Source organism: Spea bombifrons, chromosome 6 (assembly GCF_027358695.1).
Source record: "Spea bombifrons isolate aSpeBom1 chromosome 6, aSpeBom1.2.pri, whole genome shotgun sequence".
Lineage (NCBI taxonomy): Eukaryota > Metazoa > Chordata > Amphibia > Anura > Pelobatidae > Spea > Spea bombifrons.
The window spans coordinates 8,502,192-8,527,134 of NC_071092.1; the positions used below are offsets into that span (position 1 = coordinate 8,502,192).

At 39.8% G+C, this 24,943-nt stretch overlaps 1 protein-coding gene across 1 annotated transcript in view; it reads left to right on the forward strand.

Annotated features, from left to right (window-relative positions):
• Window positions 1-1,063: 1,063 nt before the first annotated feature.
• The window catches only part of RAD18 (RAD18 E3 ubiquitin protein ligase), a 55,904-nt gene continuing 32,024 nt past the window's right edge, over window positions 1,064-24,943 (forward strand). The window contains exons 1-4 of the mRNA XM_053469947.1: window positions 1,064-1,167; window positions 3,079-3,160; window positions 9,401-9,462; window positions 10,108-10,178. Coding sequence (XP_053325922.1) covers window positions 1,102-1,167; window positions 3,079-3,160; window positions 9,401-9,462; window positions 10,108-10,178 — 281 coding nt within the window. The 5' untranslated portion in view covers window positions 1,064-1,101. The remainder of the gene's footprint in view (window positions 1,168-3,078; window positions 3,161-9,400; window positions 9,463-10,107; window positions 10,179-24,943) is intronic.

The window sequence follows — 24,943 nt, forward strand, 5'->3', positions numbered from 1 at the left end:
TAACCCATTGACTAATTGGGTGATCGACTCCCTAATTGACTTCCAGCCATCCAGACCGATGTCCGGTGTTAGGCTGTTTCTAGTCCAAGTAGCTTCTCATCAAGGTGGGAGTTTACGGGCAGACAGCCTTCCAGCAGACCCTGATCTAATCGCCAACAGACTTGTTTAAATCCCCTTCGGCGGCTAAGTATTAAGCTGAAGTCACGGAAGTCTGCGGAATAGGATATGTTTTTGATATTTGCCAAAGGCGATGATCCAGAGACTTCATATAGTGTTTTATCTAACAAGGACAGTCAGGCTTGGACTGGCCATCGGCACGTCGGTCAAATACCAGATGCCCAGGCTGTTCAGATCTCTGTTCGCATGCGTGGCAAGAGCTCCAATGGATTTCAATCAGAACACTTTTCTGCCTCTGATTGGCTGGTCCTGACAGCCAATTAGTGGCAATAAATGCTAGACCATTGAGTTGCAGGAGGGGAGCTGCATCTTCTACCGCAGGTAATTTTTATGTTTTTAGCACAGTGGGTTAAGGTTACTGCAGAGAGTAATGTACGCTTCTTTAGTGAGCTGTCAGCATACCTGGGAACTTCTGAGCTCCGGCTACCCGGAGCCTTCCCTGGCAGGACACGGCCAGGACTGACACTGACGCCCCTGGCGTCAGCGGGGAAACACCCCCATTTAAAGGGAAAATGAGCAGGGAGAAGGGTCAAGACCCCGCTCCCTGTAGGATTCGGGTCTTGACCCGGAAAACTGGTGCTTCACCTGGAGTTCTCAGGTATGCCCTGTCAGGGATAGTAAACTGTCCCTTCAAGAAGGACACTTGGTATGCATGAGCTTTAAATACACACAGATATTATTTATAACGCGTCTGTTGCTCTTTGCCTCCGTTAAATCGTGTTTTTTGCCATTGTGAACATTCTTCCTGTCACACCGGTCTCTGTAATGAGCGGAATGCGGTTCTCAGTGCACAACACATGATTGCAAACCGTTTCAACTACACTTCCCACGGTCCTCTGCGCGCCGTGCGTGTGACGTATCACGTACAGACCCGGCGCGCGCGAAAATTCGGAGGCTTTGGCTGCGCGTCTTGCTACGGAATCTATGGCAACCGTCCCAGTACCAGTCCCAGTACCGGGCCCCGGTGGCAGGGGCCAGCAGCACGTGCAGGTGAGGAGGACCACGTGAACTGCATGTGCGTGCGAGAGCCACGTGAACAGAATGAACACCCCGGTATAAAAGCTGAGCTGTATACACACAATGCCCCAGCCTGCCTGATAACCACTGTGTGCCCCCCCCCCGTATACCGAAAATGCTGAATTAACCCTTTATGATAGCCCCCACCTCACAGATACTATGGGGAGCAGGGCTTATTTTACCCTAAGGGTACTAGTCGGCTTACTGTGGGTGCCATGGTCTCCAAGCATTGCCCTGCTGGAGAAGTGGCGCTCCCGGTGCCCCCCCCCTATCGGTAGGATTCAGCATTGACTTTGTTGGGGTCTCAGCGCGCACCGGGGTTCACTAAGTAGCGTTTTGCTCCTCAGCGCATCATTGTAAAGTTTATAAAACTGTAACGATTTGTCTACTCCTTGTATGTGTGTGAAGCGGAACTCCAAAAAGTGATAATAATGGAAACCATTAATAAAGCAGCAGAAATTATACAATCAGGTGTGGTAGGGAATGTTTAAGGAGCCGTGCTGCATTGCTTTAGCGATGTGTCCGTTACTTGCCTACAAAGTCGCCCAGCTAATGCCCGCTCACGATGTTCTGGAGACCGGTTGAGGTTATGTTGAAAAAGTGGTTCTGGTGGAATTTCCCGAAATTCTTGTCACTAAAGAAACTAATGGAATAGTCCTATAAGCAGGAGGATTCCTTGCTATGGTTGCTATGGTGACAACACAAGCCCCCCCCCCACACACTTTTTATACATAAGCAGTAGCACAGTCAGCTTCCCTGTTAGGTAATAAGGATATTCCTTTACATGATAATGGTTTATCTCGCATCCCTAGTATATTTACCATACTCTGCACGGCCTTCTAAGGTGGAGCGCCTGGGTATGATGTCATAGGCAATCGCGGATGGAGTGGATAAAACACGGCTCACAACTTCTTGATATAGTCACTCGAGAAACCCAGAAATATAGCTTTTATTATTATGTCGGTAAAATGTGAAGGCGATTAGAGAAATGCCATTGTGATAAAGAGATAAAAGTGTACAATGACACGTTAATGTAATTTTTTTTATTCTATTGTTTGTTGTTAACATTTTGTTTGTTCATTAAATTATTTAAAATAAACGAAAAATGTTTTGTTTTGTATTGTTTTTTATTCGATTAATCGAAAAATAATCGGCCAACTAATTGATTGTGAAAATAATCGTTAGTTGCAGCCCTACATCCCTGATAGACTTTTGCAAAATGGACCACAATTATTTTGGACAAATGTTTTGTTTAGTGTTTGGTCCGTTGGTTTTCGGACAACAAATTTGGTTTGGAAACAAAATTTGTTGTCTCTCGCTCTCCCATCCTCTTTCACGATGTCACTTTCACATTCTCAGAAACAAAATGCTAATTCAAATCTGGAGCTCTCTGCCTCATTTCTGATTTGTTGGGGTTGCTCCTCTATTTCGGACATTTGTATTGATTATAGAAGTTGGCAAATTTTGTTAAAATTTAAATTCATCCAAATTCACAAGTCTAGTCCCTGACGTAAATCGACATTCGGGAATTCCGAGGTCTCGGTCCACAATCAAGAACCTTGCCTTTTCTAAAAACACATTGTCTCTGAGTGGGAGTTTTATGCAGAAAAACAGATTTTTAATGATCTTTTAAGAAGAGGATGTATCCATATTAATCAGTATGCTTTAGCACAAAACATAACATCTCGGGAGGCTGGGATACTCCAGAATCAGGGACCTCAAAGCACAATTTCATTTAGTCGAGTCTAAATACAAATTCTGTGATATTTAACGGAAAATGTAAGTTCTTCTATCACCTCTGTTTGAAAATGTAGGCCGTTGACAGAATATCCCTGTTATATTTAATTGCCTTACGTTTTAATTGCTCTTTGACCTGTATTGCAGGATCTCGATGACTTGTTTCGCTGTGGAATTTGCTTTGATTACTTCAACATCGCAATGATCATCCCGCAGTGTTCACATAACTGTGAGTATCCGGGGGTAATTTCCCGTAATGTCCTTTAAATGTCATCATTTCACATAATTGGGCCGGAAATCGATCAGTCACAACGGACACTTTTACATTCCTTGTTAAAAGCTGCTATTTTTTGCACATTACAAACTGGCACTAACCCCACAACTACAAATAATTATAACTGAATATTCAGCACCTTTATTTTTTAATATATGTGGTATCATTGGAATCATGAATTACTGACTGCTTGGTTCTGAGAACAGGTCATGATTCCTTAATACTGAATGACTCTGCGGTGTTGGTGCTTTAAACTTCTTTTAAATGTTTCTGTTTTTTTTAACACACAAAATGAATATAGTTGGCCTCTGTATCTATCTTTTGTTGGCAGCCTTTCAGTCCAGTTTTTGATAAATCATAAATAGTTGACTATATAAAATATGAAGCATTCTTAATCAGTGGCCAGTATTCATCGGTCGTAGATATAGATTCACGGTGTTAGACGCGTCGCAAGCGCTCAGTATCAGTCAATATAACGTCGAATTCTTGGCTACGGTTCACATATGTGGTGATTGAAGGAAAGGGGTTTTGCGTGAATCACGCAAAAAAACTTCATGGTCACATGACTTTCTGCTCCTTGTATTCTCCATGCTCATTATAAACTTACCTCCAATCAGCGTCAGCTGTATTTTCAGTGGGAGAGCTTCCCTGCCACTGGTTGGCTGCTTCAAGCAAGCAATCAGTGGCAAGATTTGTTGGACCACAGGGAAGGAGGGCAGCTGCAGCTTTAGGGCTGCAGCTGTACCTCAAGTCCTTTATGTTTGCTGTTTTGAAGAATACATATTAAAGATTGCTTTAATACGCATTGGTCTTCAGTGGGACTGTCAGTTACCTGTCTCTTTTTATGCCATGAGTTAAAATATTTCTTTTAGTTTGTAAACTCTTAATTTAGTGATCAGATAAAATAGATTATTAAGACAGCAAACAGTTTTTCTTATTATTGCAAGTCGGGAAAGAGGTGAATAGATAATCTTTTAAAAACTTATATGTATGTTAGGTTTTTGTGAACCACTTAGATGGTGTTCCTCTAATTATTGTGAAATTCTCATTCTTAAGGTATGGTTACCGGGGTGACGATGCATGCATGCCGACGGCTGGATAGTCTTCCGGAACAGTAACTTCTCTGTAGGGGGCAGTGTCTCAGGCATACATTTCAATGGTTTCCCAGTTACTGTTACGGATTATAAAATGTTTAATTTCATTAAGTAGCGATTGAGGAGGAGTATATGTAAAGTATATTTGTATAGCCATGTTTGAACTTGTCCATATGGTTCCACTGGTCTGTATCATATCCCCTTCAAGTGGTGCTCTAAAGTCCTGTTCGGCCTTGCAGCACAATTAACCCTTTGAGTGCCAGAGGATGAAGGTGTACTGTCCTGGCATTGAATGGTTTTAGGTAAAACACAATTGCAGTGCTTTCGTTTTTCCTGTGTCACAAACACTGTAAAGAAGAGTGTGGCAAGTGCATGAAACATCACAATTTTACCTTTATTTAACTCTCTGGATTCCAGATGCTCTGTAACTGTTGCATATACAACCGCTGTCCAAAGGCTTGTTAAATGTTCCGAAGGATCTAGACAAAATTAATTTGGCATATGCGCTCGATACCGCTGCCCTGGCCCTTTGCCACCTCCCTGTGGCTTTCCTTCTGTTTTATTCAGAATTGCAGAAAATATCTGAACTTGATGTGTACAACATGGGAAATTGCTCATTAAATGTCTGGTGTGCATATTAAACCCATTCACAGCCAGAGAGGAAAGGAGTTTGTCATGTTCTTCCCAGTAGATACATTCAGTGGGAATTACTCTCTGAAAGAAAGAAGACATGCCAAAGAAACCTTCATTTATAAAACTGAAATATACTAGTTTGTCTTGGTGACCAGTACGTGACCAGATCGAATGTTTATCCCATATGCCACTGGGCCATAGTGATACCGTACTACCAACTGTATCCCGAATACACAATATCAAATAACAGCAAATCAATCAGGAAAGCATCACTATTAACTTTTATTGTGTGTCTAAAAAAATGGAGAGATATCAATTATAAATATATTTAAAAAAACAGATCATTTTAAGTGTGTATGTGTATATATATAAATATATATGTTTACACTTAAAATGAGCTGTTTTGTCAAACAAATATAGATGTTAGTGCAGCTTTTGGTACTTAAAACAGTTAATACTGGGTAGCAAAGCATTTCTGGGCAGTCACCAGAGGATGGGTCTTTGGTATTATTTAGTCTGTCTTGTTTCATGTGGAGGGCAGTATCCTTCTAAGACATTTCAGATTATTAGTTTTTTTTCTGTTTGGTGCAGCAGAAAGGTTCAGAGTCATACAGAAACCCAAGAGGCTTTATAAAATATTAATAAGTATAATAATAATTAAAACAATTTTTTCTGTCTACCCCACAATTCGACGATTCAATGTTTTTTGCAGAGTATAAGGAGACACTTTTGCTGCTAGTGGTTATATAATTTATTTCCCCCTCTAAAGTATTTATCATTCGTATTATAAAGCTGGATAAGTGATCAAACTCTTCAAAAAGTGAAATGTTGCTTTGGAGCAGAGATTTGGACACATATAGTTGTCCTAGAACAGTCTAATTGGGTTGGAGCCAGAGAAGTGAGTTGTGTCCTGATTATAATCCTTCTGTCACCTTGCATGCAAACTGAAGTCTCATCTTTTATATCAAATACATTTTTCATTAAGGAGTGATTATGCCCTTCAGCTGCAACATTTTTAAGAACATCTGATATCCATTTAGTCTGATGTAAGTATAGAAAGACGTTGAACCATATTGCTTCATTTACCTACCACTTACTTAAGCAAACTAATATTGGATATTATCTAACCTTTAAAAAACACTTAGTAAAATCAGCTATTTTAAACTGCAAAAGCTGGGCCTAAATCTTCAAATTTATGCAAGTACAATTGGGCTGTGCCGATGCCACATTCGGTAATTTGCTCGCCAACACTTATAGGTTTACCAGTCTCACCGTAGATAGATGATTCTGCCCTGGAATTGTGATCAGTGATTTGCTTCATGTTCCTTATACTCTTTCACCAGAACACACGAGAGACAAGTCATTGCTGAACACTGTACAGTTATTAAAACATGGAAAATGCTCCGACTTAGACTTAGGTTGCAGCGAATATGTTCCTTACATCTCCCATTCCAGAACAATCTGGATTTTGAAGAGGGTAAACCAACAAAATCATTTGATTCATGGTGCGCCAGAGGTCCAACCAACATATGCCGCTTGGCTAATAGAGTAACAGAAACACCTCTTTGTATCAAGTCATTAGAAATCCATTCTGACCAACAGAATCGACCAATGGGATTACTCATTAGTCCAGATTTATCCCCACGGTTGTACCAGAAGACTTACCTAGAGCCTCCGGGGAGATTATTACATTGCTACCGGCTGCATTGTACGTTGTACAAAACTGTGCCTAGGGCTTAAATCTCCCCAAAAGACAATTTCTCTTTGGTACTAAAACACATAGTAAGAGTATGAAATGTGGGGAACCAGATGCTTATTTCTTACGTGGCTTCTGGGATTGTCCAGAATTGTATACAATTTGGAAACAAGTGCGTGATTTTTCACAAAATACCTGCCAGTTCCCTTTCAAACCAGAAGTCGCTTTACCATCTGACAATAAAATTAGGCTCAAAGCTATCACTCAAATTATAGCCGCAGTGGCTCGTAACCGGATGAATCCGTCCCTTCCAAATATAAATGTTTTCCATACAAAATGATTCTGTTTGTTCCGGATGGAATGGCTCCGTTTGTCCACAAATAAGGATAAATATACAAAAACAATGTTTCAAATGCTGGCAGACATCCATAAACTAACCGGATTCCCCGATCAGGATACACATTTCAGTATAAGGAATGGTATAAGGGGGTCATTCACCCATCTCCTTTACAGAATAAAAAAAAAACCGAATGGGTCGAGTGCTTCAGTGCTTCAAATGTTGCTGGGAAATGTATGGAATGCCTTAAGGAATTATATGATCTGTTATATGTCTTAGGAAGAAAATGAATCTTGTATGTCACGGGAGGGTCTCATTGACATATGGTAGATGGGAGCTACAATGTTGTATGTGAAACTTCCTTAAAAACCCAATAAAAAGTTTAAAAGTAAAAAAAAATCACATTGTGAACTGACAACCAGGAGAACAAATTCTCCCAGGGTCTGTTTATTCGCTATTAAATATTGTTTAAGAATGTAATGGGTCTCCATGAGGGCAGATAATGTGTCACTCAAACACTGAATAGATGATGCATTATATATATATATATATATATATATATATATATAGTATTGTGCTGCTGTAATGTGAACGTAGCTGGTAAGACATGGACAGGACTGGGTTAGTGGGGATACCGAATACCCTTATATCGCGTGTAATAACGCTAGATGTAAAATCTTTGGGGAATGTGGCAGGCAGAATCTACCAGGGCAGGAATTTACAGAACCGATGCGCAGTAAAGCACCGAGAATTTATTACTTGTGATCATGAAATTCCACCGTAGGAAGAGCTCAGGCCTCTGTGCCGGCTTCACGGTCACCGGGAAGCTTATGTTTTGAGCTTTGCTGTTCCTGAATGAGTAACGATCGTCTTCGGATTCACCAGTCTTGACACAGAGATGTAAATTTCCTTAATACCAGCTAAACTCTGATTTATGGTGACCGCGGCCATAAATCTTTCCTAACTGCTGACGCAAGCAGCGGCTAATTGTGTGCAATGCCTCACAAATCCGTTTAACATTCATATTTATTTATATTATGCTCTCGGTGTATGTATGGAATTGATGTGTCCTGTAAATAAGCAGTTAGCCGAATTAGGGAAAAAGCTAAATGTGAGGGATGACTCTGAGCCGATGTCTTTAAAGGGACAGGGTAGTTTCCCATACATCCACCCATATAGACTACTTACTAAAGACAACCTCTGTTATAAAAAAACAAAAAAAACAAAAACTATTCTCTTTTTTTTGTTTTCTTTGCCGTTTGTAAAATGACCAATTATGTGTTATTTTACACTCTTCCATATATGCTAGAAAATAAGAAATTGTGGAATTTCAAGCATATTTGTGTGCAGGGCTTTGCATACTTAGTATAATTTTACTTTCGTACTTAACGCCTACAGTGACAGGGAAGTTGGGAACTCTGTGCACTTTTATCTTTAAAGTTGCAAGACTAAAGAGCTGATTTCATTCCACCTCAATAAAGGAATTAATTCACGTCTTAGAGTCTGTTCTGACACTGCACCATACACTTTTATATTTTGATGTGCTCAGTCGTTACCTTCTTTTATATATACTAAAGAAATTAAGAATAAAAAAGAACAGCTATTTTTACTTTCTAAAATACCTCATACATATATGACATGTGGTCTTTAATAGGCGTTCTATACCCGGCTACGTAGAGCAGGCTACATCTCGACTGTAAAACTGTTGTCACAGGATAGACAATCCAGCAAAACCCTGAAAATCTTACTATGGTACCATGGGTACCTCTCAATTTGTCCTATTCAGCACCTAAATCCCTCTGACCCTCTTTCCTCCCCGATGCTCCTCTCTTTCTAGGAGACCAGAATGCTCGCTGGGCATGAGAGTATCAAGGTGGATAGAAACAGCATTGTATTTAATGCAGCAAAAAACAAATCGACCCCCTACGTAAACATTTGATGCTCAACTCAGCAGTACTTGTGTCTCATAGAGATCTAGATCAGGTTCTAGACTAGATCTGCCTATAATAATACAGTTGCGTTCAGAGATGGGCAGGGAAATGAATAGTAATAGTGCTTTTAAGAGTTTGTGACAGCGGCCGTGAGGAATTACTTCTAGTCATTATATTACCTGTTAATCCAATAGCCCGGCAAATCCATCCGGAATAACGTCATTTTATATGATTGAAGGCGGCCACTCAGGCCATTGCTTACATTATCAAAGTTTGGTTCTCGGGGCTAGATTGCATCACGACCTTCAGCCATTATATAAATTACAACCTTTCTGATACATATTACTAAATCTGTGGCATGAAATAAAGTCACTGACCCTTTTGGAACGTTAATGGGTTATGTGTATTGTAGTTTACTGAATGCATCGTGGTAATCTTTCTTTCTGTCTTCCTGATTTATACAAAGTGACCTTGTGTATGTATAACATGCTTTCTGATTTACAGACTGTTCCCTTTGTATCCGGAAGTTTCTTTCGTACAAGACGCAGTGCCCTACCTGTTGTGTGGTATGTTCTTCCTCAATACATTTTCAATTAGATGTCCTTGTCGCAGCCGTCAGTGTTTTTTTATTCCTTTATAGTAAAAAGACGTTGTGACTTTTCCAAGTCTTCGTCAAGCTTCTCGGGCAGACTTAGCGGTATCCAGACATCTGCAAGCCGTCTGGGTTTCCAGCATGTCCCCGGTGTACTGCTAGCACCACATACGTGTGTCATAGGAAACCACAACCCTCGTGTCTCTCAAATCACGATTACCGCTTTTAACTCTCACAGCTTTTTGAGGAACCACATTCTCTAAGCTGAGCGGTAAAAAAGTTCTAAACATGGACAGGGGCCGAGTTGGAACATTGACTTTCAACAAAATTGGTTTTGGAATATCAGGACAACTTTGTATCTAATATGAACATTGAATATTTAATGTGCGTTCTAAATTGGCTTAATACTTCACTGAGCCTCTTATAAGCTTCTGGAGCGGTAATAGAAATTTCTTGAGAAAAGTTGCTTGTTCCTTGCTCCAGTTATTTCCTCGTTTGCACACCTCTTACATTTTCTGTGCAAAAACATTAATTAAAACCCATTATCATTTTCGTTGATCATTATAGATAAATTTAATGAATTAAAGTAATTGTTTCCTAACTTTTTTCCTTTTTACAGGCAGTTACAGAGTCTGACCTCAGAAATAACAGAATATTGGATGATCTGGTGAAGACGTTTTACTTGGCCAGGTATGTTCACATAAATTATGTTCCTGCAAAAATGCCTACAAACCTTTTTAACCATTATGTTCGTTCCATGCGGCGTCTTCATTCTTTTATACAGTCTAGTTAATTAGGAATATCCTGTGCATTCTTAATTTGATTCTTAATCAGAATTAGTTCTGATTTTAGGGTATAAAATTGGTGTCAGGGAGCGATATTGTGCTCCTTTACCTGGTATAGGCAACAGCTTTTGCTCGTGACTCCTGTCAGCGCTACAGAGTATCATTTAAGTGATACATGTGACAAATGGACCCATTGTACTGCGCTACGGAATTTGATGGCGCTATATAAAACAATAAATAATAATAATAATAATATCTTGACTACATTATGCTATACATGCAAACAGCAGTTCCAGTAGAGGGGTGCACACACTGAAACTGCCCTATATCAATGCTACCTCTCGGTTACTGTGCCAAAGTCTTAGGCGTTATGTTTGAGCACCAATGATACCGCTCTAAAATTACTAAAAAGCACGAAGGGCCTAAATTAAGAGAGTTACCACCTGGAAAAATACAGATTTATATTCATAAAATAAAACTCTCGATAGACCATACAAGTGAAGTGACCTTACTGACATTTTAATACAATTATCCAATTAAATATTTTGGAGTCTCTCTCTTTGTAAGAGACAGCGTTTCATTAAAAGGGGGCTTTTAAAATGACCTACCTGTTTCTTGTGGTAACAAAAACATAATTACATTACAGTTTTTTTTTTATTTTTATAAAATTCAATATGCATTGTCTGCACTTGAATGAGAAATAATTGCAATAATTTGCCGTTATGCTAATGTATAAACGACCGTGTAATTTTCAACAGCAAATAATGAAATGAAAACTAAACACAGCAACTGAATTCTGCTCTGGAGGAGTCTAAAAAAAAAACTAAGCTCTAAAAATATTCAGTTTTAATTCCCTAATGTGTTTAATAAGACTTTTTTTTGTTGTTTTGGAAATATTTCTGCTTATTTGAACCTTTTTGGAAGAGCATGCCTCGCTCGGGGCACAGCTAAACCATTTATTTTGATTGCATTTTGTTTTGAGGTTAAGCATCTGTACATTTACATACTGAATTATGCAGATGGCCGCGTAATCTAATTTGTTTCCTCTCTGCGAATGAATGATGCTTTCCTACAGACTCCTGGACTTTGACGGCAGATCAGACCCATTTGGCCCTTCTAGACGGCCCATTCCTCCCGCTGTAAAGACTCAGACCTTAAACAGTCATGGTCTTGTCTTAGCTTCAAGGGCCATATGCCTATCCCATGCATGTTAAAATCCCCTTACTTGAGACTCAAGTTGACTTTGTATTATAATGAAGGTGAATTGATTTACTTTGTCCCTTTTAGAAAAGTCTTTTTTAATACAATTCCTCCATTTGCCTTATTCTCAAGGTTTCTTTTTCTGTGGAGAGCCACTTCCTAAAGCGTGATGGCAGTTTGACCCGTATAGTAGGCTGAAGAGCCGCTGGCGGTGACTGGTCACTAACCTTAGCTCTAGGTCACGATGTATTGGGAGCGCGTGCCAAACGCTGGAGACCTGTAACGCGAACTGCTTCTCCGAGAGACATCGCTCATTTAACTGAAGCAAACACGATTTGGTGTTGTATTTTCCTCTAGTCGAGTATCTTCAACAAGCCGTTGTTTGTGCCAGCGCACATATATACATATATTGGCACATTAAACAACAACAGTTTTTCACTCAAGCACCTTATAATAAAAGAGCGGGCAGTCGGAATAAGATGAAACAAATGTCAAGGGCCCTTCGCTTCATGAACTGTGCTTTTGCGATGGATTTATACGCATTTTTCAACATTCTAGCCTCCTATGTGTGGGATTCTAAAAGGATTAGAATATTGTCAGCTCAAGGACGAACAGGTTTGGCTTCAGCACTCCATAAGGACCAACAACGAGCAGCAATGGTTTATAAAAGTACTCGCGTGTTTAGAGTTCTGTATTAACCGTTTGTAGACAACATTAATGTTCGTCCTGGGAAAGTTCCCTGCTATGACTATTAGATCTCATTAGTATGTTTACCTGGCCCCATATACCATCTATTGATTACCCTGCTACACTGATTACCAGACCACTATGTCTTAAACCTTCACAGCTGATCACACTATCCCTCCGTATAATAATTACACTTTGCCGTACCCGGAGTGAAGCTGTCAATTCTCATTGTGACAAATGACATTGTTTTTGACAAATGTGATCCTATATTTCATGGATGGGTGGCTGGGTCTCACCTGATATTGAAGCCCAAATTGTGCAATTATTGCAAATGTATCCAGGGATTTCGGTGCTCAGATAATTGCAGGATGGATGTTTTTTTGTATTCCTTAGGTAGGAAAATGGATCTAGTTGAAAGTGATGTCTTTTATTGGCCCATTGTAGTAGAAGTTTTAGAGTTACATGCAATTTTGGCATCACAGACGTCTCTTCATCAAATAGAATCTTCAGTTAAAGGAAAAGTCACATGACGTATCCGCGCCCGGTCCGCTCCGGCGCTAGCTTGGTGAACGCCGTGCTTCGGGTCTATTCAGACCCCCATGAGAGTGCGCGTTCCCATTGGTTTTAATGCATGAACCGCTGCCATTGATTGACAGCTTTAAGAATTGTTGGGCAATGGAGGAGGAGGGCTGCAGCAGGGAACGTAGCTGCAGCTTCTACCTCAGGTAAGTGCTATTGTCCACTGTTTTTTTGATAATGAATATTAAAGTATGTATGCATTCAACTTTAATGGGGCTGTCAGGGACCTTAAACTGTCCCTTAAACACACAAACTTGTGCTTCTTCTTTGTCAGTAGAATTGTTTTTGGAGATATTCAGTTTAAAAGAGTTAAACTGGTATTATCCAAAGCACAAAGTCATGTAATGACTGACAGAAGTGTGCATGCGCATGGTTATTAAAGTAAATTTTCAGTGTAACAATGTGCTGATTGGCTCAGAGCTCTCATGTCACTGACGATGATGTCAATTATCTACTCAACCTTATAAGAAAAGGGTATCTTCCTAAACGAATGTCCTTTCCGTAAGGTGCCCTGTGCTGTGCGGTTCCGGGGAATAACTTGTTTTCATGTGAGTTTGGTTGCTGTATATTAGAATCACCCAGAATGTTACAGAAAATGTTCTACATGCCACAGAAATATGTGAAATGAGAGGAATTTAGCAGCTGGTGAGGAATACAATGTGAAAGCAAGCGGATGCTGTCAAAAGCATGAAAATAATATATAAATATTAAAGCACATTACTGTGGCATACAAACACCAGAAAATAGGGACGCCTGGCACCTCCTGGTCCAGGGGCAAGTTATGCCATAACCCGCCTCCACTAACTCACATTGACACATTCAACGCCGTGCCCCCCCCCCCTGCGCTCCGGCCTCCATGGTGACCTGTTTGAAAGATTTGGACTGACGCGGAATGGGCGGAATTAAGCAGTCCTCGTACACCATCATCGTATTCCCGGTAGAATTCACTCCCAGAAGGTTCTTACCCCACTTTACAAATGAAATGCCGAAGCTCTGCATGGCATCCTCCAGGGGCCACACAGCGGATTTCTTTGTAAGTGTGTCAAGCACTGAACTAATCACCGGTACCATGTGTTTTTCATTATAATATAGTTAGTTACAAGTTGCCAATTTTGTTTTCGATCGTGATTGTTGTGAAATGTACCCTTTTCGCATTAAAAATGAATACAGTTTTGTTTTTAGTGTTACTGTTTGTTTTACTTGCTAGTATTGTATACTCGTATATATCACAATGTTCAGATGTATATCCTGAATCAAACAAACATTCTCGGTCTTTGCTCAGAAATACGCAGTAACATTAAACTATGAAATATTCCATGCTAGGGAGGATTCTCGCAAAGTGACGTACATCCCCGCCAACAAAGAACGCAACGCCATGCGCTCTTCAGTGCATACGATAGCTTTGTGGTCTCTTTAAACTTTAATGGCTTTCCTTTTGTAAATACACGGGGGGGGGTGTTTAGAAATACGTATATATAACTTATAGTCGTTATACTTAAGATCGTGCTTTCCAGATTAGTCCAGAAGCTTTTTAGTTTATGGATGTGTATATCTGTTATCTGTCAGATCATGAAGAAATCGCCTCTATGTGTCAATATGTGCGCTGAATTGTCACATTATTGATAAATGTGGTGGGTTTGTGCGTTGCTGGAGGAGCGACGTAGACCCAGCGTTGCATATGCTGTGCATTAACTTCATATTCCATGGCTTTTTCACTTATTCTTCTAAGGCAGGAATTATTGATGTCAGGCTGTCTACCTATAAGTATAACGAAGCACTGGATGCACAGCAGCATCGCCTATCAGCAAAACAAGTGCTGATAACAAGCGGTGTTAACATATCAAGTGTGACTAATTATAATCCTCCCGAGACAAGCGCAAATTATGGCAAAATTAAATCTAGTGTGCCTAAATATAAATCTTTCTAGAACATTTTTAAAGTAAACACTGGAAACAGCTGTATAAAAATGTTTATTGGGTACGCATCTGGTTATATGACCATGCCATGTACGTGTGGGGATTTATTCACTAAACTGAGTGTTAGATGACTATTATAAAGCACCAGTCCTTGTGAGATTCTCCTGCAAGAAAGGGCTAAGCTGACCTAGATTTGGTCAAATTATATGTAGTTTTATGCCCTGTGACCATACCTGGGCCATTCCCAGCGCCCCTACCCGGGGCTTTCCTGCTTTTGAGGAGCAGCTTCACAAGGGGACAGGGTTAGCCACCCAATGGATGTAGTTAGCCATGCTAGAGATGAGGGCAGGAATAGCCCCGGATGGCACTAAAAGGGTTGGAAAAGGGAGGAGAATTTGGAGAAAGAGGAGCGTGACCAAGAGACCCCGGGAAACGGGGCTTCACCTGTAGACTCCGGGTCAGACCCTGAGAGTTCCGGTATCCCTGTGACTTGCCAATGTTAAGAGATTTAACATTTTGCTGAAGGCGGATAATCGCGGTTTCTGCTGTCTATCAGCATACTTGCTCGGCTTGAGTTCTTTGTACTTTCATGCTCAGAATAGCTATCATTTTCTGTATTTAGCATGCTTTTAGTACGATGACCTACCTGCAAGCGCAAGGATTTAAATGTTAAAAGAGCCCGATTTGCAAGAAAATGACAAGAAACTCCTTCATTATGTCAATAACTCTGAATAATGAGCGTGCGTGAAACGAAAATTCATCCCGGTAGCCTAAGCATCCATTAGCTTCCTTCCCTATGAGAGCAGGACATTTAATAAGAAAGATTTGCTGCTGCGACAGTAAATTTCATGCAGAGAGGTTATTGCTCCTTTGCTGTAACTTCACGGCTCGCTCTAAAATGTTGCTTACAAGGAGCTTTGTGGCAAAAAAAAAAGAGGGTAACAATTAATGGGACGGGGCGTTGGTGATGGCTGGAAACCAACATTTAGGATTGACATAAATAACATTTTTACTGCCATTTTTGTGGATATTTACTGACCAGATCATTAACCGTATTGTTTGTCCCCATCAAGATTAATGACGAGTGCCTCGTTTTGTTAAGGCTTCGTTTTATCCAGTTTAATTTGAGCTATTCGTTAGAATTAAGCATTGATGTGGCTTCACCCTAGTGGACACCAGGGCACTGTATTACAGAAATGGCAAAGAGAGAGTAACTTTTGGCAGCGTGAAGTTTTCTTTATGGATAAGAATTAAACGTGCGACACTGTGTCACTTCACATTGATTGCAGATAACTGTAATTGCCTCCCAGCTGAAGTGGTAGATGTTAACAGAGTAAGGGAATTTAAACATACATGGGATCTAAGACCAGACCAAGGACCGGTTAATGTCTGAGTTATTAAAGCAGATAAAACACACAGACTAGATGCGACCCCCTTCTTTAGAAGGTCGATGGCCAAATGGTACACCATGGGAGCTAGACATCGTAACACCTAATACATGAGAAAGCGCCTTTGTGTACGGTTTGTTTTAAAGCAGGCATCGACAACTTTGATTTGGATCTAGGAGCCAGCCAAAAAAATAGTTTCTTCCCCAATCGTGTTTTATTTTCAGTGCTCCCCCACTTTGTACAGTACTGCATTTAACCCCTTCGTAACATGACTTGTATATTTAACCATTATTCCTCTTTTTTGTGTTGGTAGCCCTGGCCAGTTTTCCCCCCCTTATCCTGCAAAACCCTGGGCACCCGAAAGTGATATCTAGTCGCAATGACGACCCGGAGCTGGGGTTTTTTGGACCCTGTTTGACTTTTTTAATGCGATAAAACTACTACCTTAAGTTAATAATACCATGAGTACTCTTACCTCATCAGTAAAAAATCAGTGCGTTTTTTGTTTTGGTGAAACTTGGTTTTTTAAGAAGTTAAATTAAGAATGTCACATCTGTCATCTATTTTTATACACACAAATTATCCGTAATTGCTGTTATCAAATAATTCTAGGTAAATTGTAATTTAGGTTTATGAAATATTCAGCGCCTTTATTCTTAATGATGATTTTATTTAACTTACGTTATCAATGTCACGTAATATCTGGGGGCCTCTCTTAACTTCCACGTCAAAGAGAAAGAATTCTGACCGACGGTTACCATGTCTTCATGTTTACTTAATAATTCGAGTGATGACATGAAGATGTTAATGTGTGATAGATGTCATAGCATTTTGTCTTCATTTCGCTATCCTCGCCTTTCATGTCTTCAGAGTTGAAATGAATGGCCCAGCACCGTGATGCTAATGATCATTATTATTATTATCTTCGTAATTTATAGTTCACGTTCCTCCCATTCGATCTTTTCTGCATTGGGTACATTTGTTGGGCAATAAGTTTGCATGTTTTCTGATTACGGCAAAACTCTTTTCTCAAGCACATTGTAACCACATATTACCATTTAGAATCAATGAACAAATATCTGTCATGTAAAAGACCGTTATAAATATATCCTTGTATATGTAGGCACTATGACTCCTAGCTGGTGACAGGTGAAGCGACAGTCTGATGACTTCCAAGAGCCTTGGCCACCTATTTATCCCACCAAACCAGGAGATGCCTCGACAGAAGAGTAACCATTACATCCCTCCAACCTCTAACCATTCACCATTGTCGATAATGCCCCTGCCCCTCAGTCCCTGCCCCTCAGCTTAACATTTTCATAATCGATTAGTTGGCCGATTATTTTTTCGATTAATCGGTTAAAAAAAATGAAAATTTTCATTTATTTAAAATAATTTAATAAAGTAATGTAGGATATTAAAAACAAACAGCAGAATAAAAAAACTTTGATAAAAATGCATGTCTTGTTTTTATTTCCCAACCTGCACCCCAGTTATGCACATTTGAGCCCAGGCTTGCCACACTGCCCTCCCAGGCTTGCCACACTGCCCTCCCAGACATGCCACTATACCCTATATGCCTTATACTCCCCTGATATGCCTTATACCACAGATATGCCACATCTTTCAAATACAAGGACATTTCTAAGTGACCCCAAACTTTTAAACATTGGTGTATACAGTATATATGTTTCCAATTCCAATACACTGGAAAGTGCAGATTATATGTTTTCTTCATTTTTATGTTTATTTGGAACCGCTGCTTTACCTGCTTCTGATAAATAAACATAATACACAGGATGTATCATACCTTCCAACATATTACATTTATGATTTTGTTTTATAGGCTTTAGAATTGTTGCGGATCTTTGTATCGTCTGCAAAAAGACATAACAGACTGCACCAGTTTCAATTTTCTTTGGGCCAGAGACATGTAAAAGGAACCAATCACACAAAGGAATGGGAGACAATTAATGATTTATTCATAACTATGATGTTTGTCTCAACCTGCAACCAAGAGGAGGTTCCGATGTTGTCAGGTGTTGAAGATGATAAGTTTTTCCTAACCAGTTCTTCTCACAAACTACAACCTAGATGGAGTTCAGTTGTGTTCAGGTGTTGAAGGTGATGTTAGGTTTAACGGCGTTCCCTGAGGTTCAGTGCGAGCAGGTGTGTCAAATGCTGGCACATTTGTGGCTTCCTCAGGTGTTTTAGGAGAACTTAGACGTGTGACTAAGGTTTCTAAGAACCTGAGCTCTGAAGGCCTAAGTCTAGGGGAAGTTGGACTGTTAACAATCCCTCGACTGATGTTCTGGTCGGCTGCTGGTGGTGAGAGGTGGGGTTTTTGCAGGACCTCCACTTTGTTCTTCAGGCTCATGATGACTCGATCGGCCCTTTGTAACTCCTCATGGCTGGTATTAAGCTCATTGAGGATGTCACTGAGAGCCGTCTGGGTGGCACTGAGCTCCCTGCGAAATTCAGCGTCAGCCTTCTGAGCCTTGTCCTTACACAAGCTTAATTCCTTCTCCAACTCACCCACCTTTTGCGTCAGCCCCTTCTCTACGCTCTCCATGGCTGTCATCTTCTTTTTTAACACCTCTGCTTCATCGTTGGCAGCTTTGGCCTCTGACTGCTGCTTGCGAAATGCACTAAGCTCGTCCATAGCAGCTTTGGCCAGCATTTGCTGCATGCGAAAAGCACATTGTTGTTTGTCCAGATCAGCTTTGGCCTCCGACTGCTGCTTGCAAAATGCACTAAGTTGCTCGTCCATAGCAGCTTTGGCCAGCATTTGCTGCATGCGAAATGCACTCCGTTGCTCTTCAATGCTGAGTTTGGCTTCCAACTGCTGCTTGCAAAATTCAGTCTGTTGTTTTGCCATGGAAACTTTGGCATCCAACTGCTGCTTGCAGAATTCAGTCCGTTGTTTCTCCATGGCAGCTTCAGTCTTCAGTTGCTGCTCCTCACAGCTGTGCAGTTGTTCCTGGAGGCCTGAGCATTTTGTGTCCATATCCCTGAGCTGCCTTTGTAAGGCCAATATTTCTTGGTCCTTCCTCATGACTGTGTTGCTCATGTTTAAAGACAGCTCCATCCATTCGTCCTTCTCCATCCTTGTTGAGCGAAGTTGGGCACTCAGGCTGTTCACCTGCTCCATCAGCTGTCTAGCATCAGGGATGGCATTCTCTCCTCTGGTGTCAAAATGCAGCCTTTGAATTAGCTGTCGACCGTAGACCACTTGGGTCCGGCATTTTGGACATGGTTTTGTCCTGGCATTGCCAAACCACTGCGTAAGGCACCTATGGTGGAATGTGTGCCCGCAGTGAGTCGCTGCCACATGGCTCGAATTATCGAAAAAATCCAGACAGATACTACAGCTTCCCTGAATCGGCATGGCTGCTGTTCAGAGTCACTTCACACTGTCAAAGAAAATGTGTGCGCACTGCCCTTTTATGCCTGCTGCGAGTGTTCTAATGTGATGTCATAGAGCAAACATTCTATGTCACATGGCTTACAATGTGACAAGTCAGAGCTTCTTATCGACGAGTGTTCTATTCTTTGTGATGTCATAGAGTAACCATTCTATGTCACACGACTTGTGAAAACTGAACCGCTTTTCTAAATGCTTCCTATTTATTGTTATTGAATATCATTGGTGATCATGTAGGTTCAAAGAACAATTACACTGCTGTCATTCATTATATATATATATATATATATATATATATATATATATATATATATATATATATATATATATATATATATATATATATATATAGTTTTACAATTAATGAGACATTTGGGAAGTACACGTAAAGGGTTAAGGAGTTAAGTTTGACAACAAACCCAGTCTAAAACTCAGTAATAACCCAGTGTTGGTAGTACGCTGGCGACAGGAACATGTTTGGGTTTAATAAGGAGTATGTGAGAGGTTCAGAGAACCTTCATATATTCCAAGATGTGTGCAGATTGAAAGCAGAGGACAGAGTTCTGGTATATTGATGAAATGCCACCCTACATAATACAATATCTTTTTTTTTTTGAAAGCTTCTTGAGTAAGGAATGTTTGCTGATGTTTTGGGAGAATGCGGGCGTCCGACCTGCCAGACACACAGAGATACATCACAAGTGGCTTTGTTTTCTCCCGTTTTAAAAAGTAATGTGTGCTGCTGGAAAGGCACACTCGGAGAAAGAAAATCCACTGCCTGAGCCACCTTTACTATAATAACAAATCACCTTTAATGTATACTGTATAATATTCTCATACATTGTTATTGTGACTTCAGCTGGATAGTCCTTTAATTGTGGTGTGTTTTAAAACTTTTTTTGCCTTAACATGAAAGAAAACAGCAAAGAGAAAAGGCACAAAAAGAATCAAAAACAAGAGAACATTAATAAAGGAGATTTTGTTAACATACAAAGAAAGCAAGTATTTTGTTTGGAGTAATTCTGCTTCATAAATTTTTTAATTAATAGAAGATAAAATCTATTAATTTTGCAGTGCTTTGTATTTTGTTCCTTGGTCAGCTTCATTGCATGTTTTTTTTTTCACTTGAGATGTCTATCATGTTGTCGCTATTTAATGGCAGATCTTAAGCCCCCGATTGATGAATCACTCCCCCCAAAAGACCAAAGTATGTCTGTGTGTAATTCAGGAACACAGAGGTTGAGCTCTATCATATTTGGTTATTTTCTTTCAAGAAAAGCAGGGTGGTGGCATCGAGGGACAACCTGCCCAGCAATACCTGTGTTCATAGTATACAGAGCTGTCGTCAGTAGGTGGCAGTAGTGACCTAAGGGAGCAGGGAGGCATCACCGACAACACTTCTCCGATCTTCATCTCACCTTTTTACCAACTGTTTCTTTCTCCCTACTGATGGAGAATTCAATGACTTCTTGCATCACAATTTCATCAAATATTTTATTTTCTTATGAGACAACTCTTTTTTAGCTATTGCTCCTGATACTATCCTGTAGCAGGGACGGGTTATATGAGATATACAACAGGTCAAGTTTCAGGCAGACAGCGCTTCATCAGCCTTTCAGGCTTATTTTGGAAGCTCAAGATGATCTATATTGATAGCTCTCTAAATGGACTTTCATATATCATGATGATAATAATAATCATTCTCCTGGTGTAGCATTCTGTCTGTAAGAAATGCACCCTGTCGGGTTCTCTGCAAGATTCTGGTTTCCCAGTGAGCGACGTGAGATGATCTGCCGAAACTCAGGAGCAGCTGTCTTGAAGATTGAGCTTATCCTTTCTTCTATCCCGGTCTTCTGGATTTTCAGCCTACTGCCTTCCAAAAATGTCATTTTAGGAGCAGAGATGAAAATACCGCGGCTGAATTTGCTCACATCACCAGACTCCCCGCTGCGACCTGGCCTGTATATTTTTGCATTTGCTCAGAATGCTGAAGCAGTAGGGAAATGTTCTATACTTCGGCCCGTGTTGGAAATGTATATGTGCCAGCGACGTTATCCACAATGCACCAATTTAAAAAGTAAAAAATCTTATGAAATGCCAGGAAATAACCAGATAAAACTGATGGAAGACTTCAATTCTTTTACTGATGAAATTCAAGTGGTTAAAAAAAAAAAATAAGTTGAAATTCCAGATTTTTACACGGAGTTCAATAATAAAAAAACTAATATAATATATGAATATATATTATAATATCACCTTTTTCCTTCTATTTGTTTCAATTGCGCTTACTTTCATTCATACTTTCTGTACAGTCAAAGTTCAGAGTTCATAAACTAAGTAGTATACACTATATGCTACAGACAATTATGTATTCTCAAAGACTGACAATAAACGTTCAGCTGTGATCGGGGCACAGAGATATTATTCTACCCCTTCTCTGTATTACCTTGTGTTGTGGTAGAGGAGAGTCAATCTGCTTTTAAACCTGAAAATAGAAGTGCTCCAACACAATCGCATCGTTCTCAAGAAAAAAAGTAAAGAATACAAGAAAGCCGAAGTGAACAACAGTGTATGGCATAGAGACGGAGGGCCGGAGGGCAGGAGAGACGAAGCATTTCTGTTAAGTGGCTGGGAAAGGAGCTGCTAAGAACCACATCGCACGGTGAGATACTGAAGATCTGCTCTTGTTCTCATGTGATTACAGATCACCGTCTTGAGAAATCCAAGTATTTTCTCGTAAGGAATACTAGGTAGAAGCAGTTACTTTGCTGCAATTCTCAGAACTAAGAGCAGACTAAGGGCGTTCAGAAACTTTTGGCAAGGAACTGCAATCGTAATAAACTCTCAGGCTCTGCGCTACCAGGGTGCGTGAATGGTTTTCATTCCCATTAGAGGAATCCCATGTGTAATAAGTGGTTGTGAAAACAGCTGTGGTCTGGTTTTGGTCCGTGTCGCTCCATGTGGATATTTTCACATGTCCTGTCTTTGGAGAGATGTGTATATTGCACCGAGATCTCTAAGCCCTGGTGAAATTTGTTTGCTTATCTTTGTCTCGTTGTTTTGTTCGGCTTGCGAGAGGTGGGAGGAGGTTGGAGAAGGTTACATGACAGGTTGGCAAAGGGAAATCGTAAACTGAACACATTTATTATAAGGCTCCTCTGAACAAAGCTCATGGCTCCGCATTCAAAATCCCATTCATCTCGTGGTATCTTATTTGTACATATTTCTCCTGCCATGATCACATTACTTTTTGCTGTGTAGATTCAATTTGCGGAAGGCAGTGAAGCTTGCTGCTTGAAGAACATCAGATGTAAGCATTCACTCAGACATTGTTTGCAAAACTACAAACCTGGTTACAATGTCACCATGCGGGCTTTCGACTGGTCTTACAGTTTTAGCAGTTTTTATCTACCAGCTACCATCGTGCTGCATCGCTTTGAAACCTTAACCTATGATATTTATGATAATACATTTGCAGAGGGACTACGCAATTATAACCCGTGTGTAGTCTTATAGGCTCTTTTGTAGTGTAATACAGCAATTCTTGTTCCAAGAAGCACGTTAAAGCTTTCTGTTTGGGTGCACAAGGAGATCCAGATGAATTTTTTACAAGGAAACTAAAAGGATTTCCTTGCAATGTTCTGGGTATGCTTTTGGTGGATGTTAGAACACTGGAAATATAAATCTGAAAAACATTGGGCTTGCATATTCATCATCCTGATGCTTTTATTAGCTTTTTTTCTGCTGGGTCTCCCATCTAATCTGGGCACGGGCCCAGTGACATCTAGTATACCCAGGATAGAAGGGCTGGTGGTATACTGGTAAGCCCTGCTGGTTGTAGGGTATACTTTTACATCTCCTTAATAATATTCTGTTGTGAGTAAATTGTGTCCTTATTAACATTTATATCCAATGAATGAATGAGAGCATACCCTTTGCAGGTAGTGAATTTCTCATCTTCATGGTTCTTATTGTAAAGAAACTTCAGTGGATGCAGGATTTATTTATATAATATTATATTCCCTTCTCAGATGCCTTTTTCTCTTATATAAAGTTGTGTTGTTTTTAGATGAAAGAATTCTACACATGCCATTCTCTAATAGATTTTTAAGGTTTGCTGATCAACAGCAAATGTCATCTCCCACAAGGACTAGGTGAGGACTGAGGAACTAACTGCTTTCAGCTGATACGCCTTTGAGCTGTAGTCCAAAGCCAGCAGGAGGTCCTCTGCTGGCCATCTTTAGCTTAATACCTTTGCTGTGTAGAGGATCTTACATATGTTTGAGGGTTTATATTTCTCAAGTATCTGCTTTATATCTTTCAAATGAATAATTCTGTTTTCTGTTTTATGAAGAGATGCTTTCCATCTTCTTCTATGGTTATTGACTAATAAAAACAGCTGGACAATATGACGATGTAAACTCCGAAAACAAGCATACATCCTCTTAAGATGCCCCTAGGACACTAATATTTAATAACTTCATGTCTCCTTGAGAAATAAAATATTTAAAACAAATACTTTATTCCTTATTACGTCTATATCTCTTTGACCTTTCAAAGGCAATTTATTCAAACATTATCCGAGGATGTTACTTTAAACAGTACAGAATGTGGGTCTAATTGGCTGTGTGTGCAATAGCAACATGTTTGAAGTAGATGTAGTTTGTAACAGAAAGAGAATAAGATACAAGCTTACCCGACCGACAAGGAGGAGAGAGATGTTTCAACACTAAGCTTTTTTAAAGATTATTTGCATCAAAACAAATCTTTTATGTAACGCAAATGTTTGTTTTACGCACAAGACGCACTCAGAATGTTCCATACGCGCCTTACGGGTTCTAAAGATATAGAAGAAGAAACTCAGCTATTGTGTTCATTGGCATAAGAAGAAACGTTATAAAACTCATCAGTGTTTTTGGCGGTATTTAAGGAATGGTTGGAAGCAGTCTTTATGCTCAAATCATTTTATATACTGAGCCTTTAATTGTTCAAGTTTGCATATCATATATAAAGGTTGCTGAACTAAAGGGAAGATGACATTGTGAATATATATATATATATATATATATATATATATATATATATATATATATATATATATATTCAGCAAAGGTAAAAAAAACGTATTTTACAGATGGCATGAATAATAGGTCAGAGGCCAGAAAACCTAAGGCAAATAGGAAATAATTGATACAGAAACCGTAGGCTGATAGAAGGTATCTATAGAAGGTGCATGAAAACCACAAAGTAGCAATTAAAGAAACAACAAAAGATCACAGAACAGAATGCAAATTGCAGAATATTCTACTAACAACCTGGACATGCATGCTGCTGCTTTAATGTACTTTCTAAGCATAAGAATAGGTTGCTGTAATAAAACTTGTCCTTTGTTTCTAATTTGCATTTTTAGGCTATTAGTGAGTCTTGCAAATTAATGACATATCATGGAATAACACTGCCTGCCAGCAGAACATCC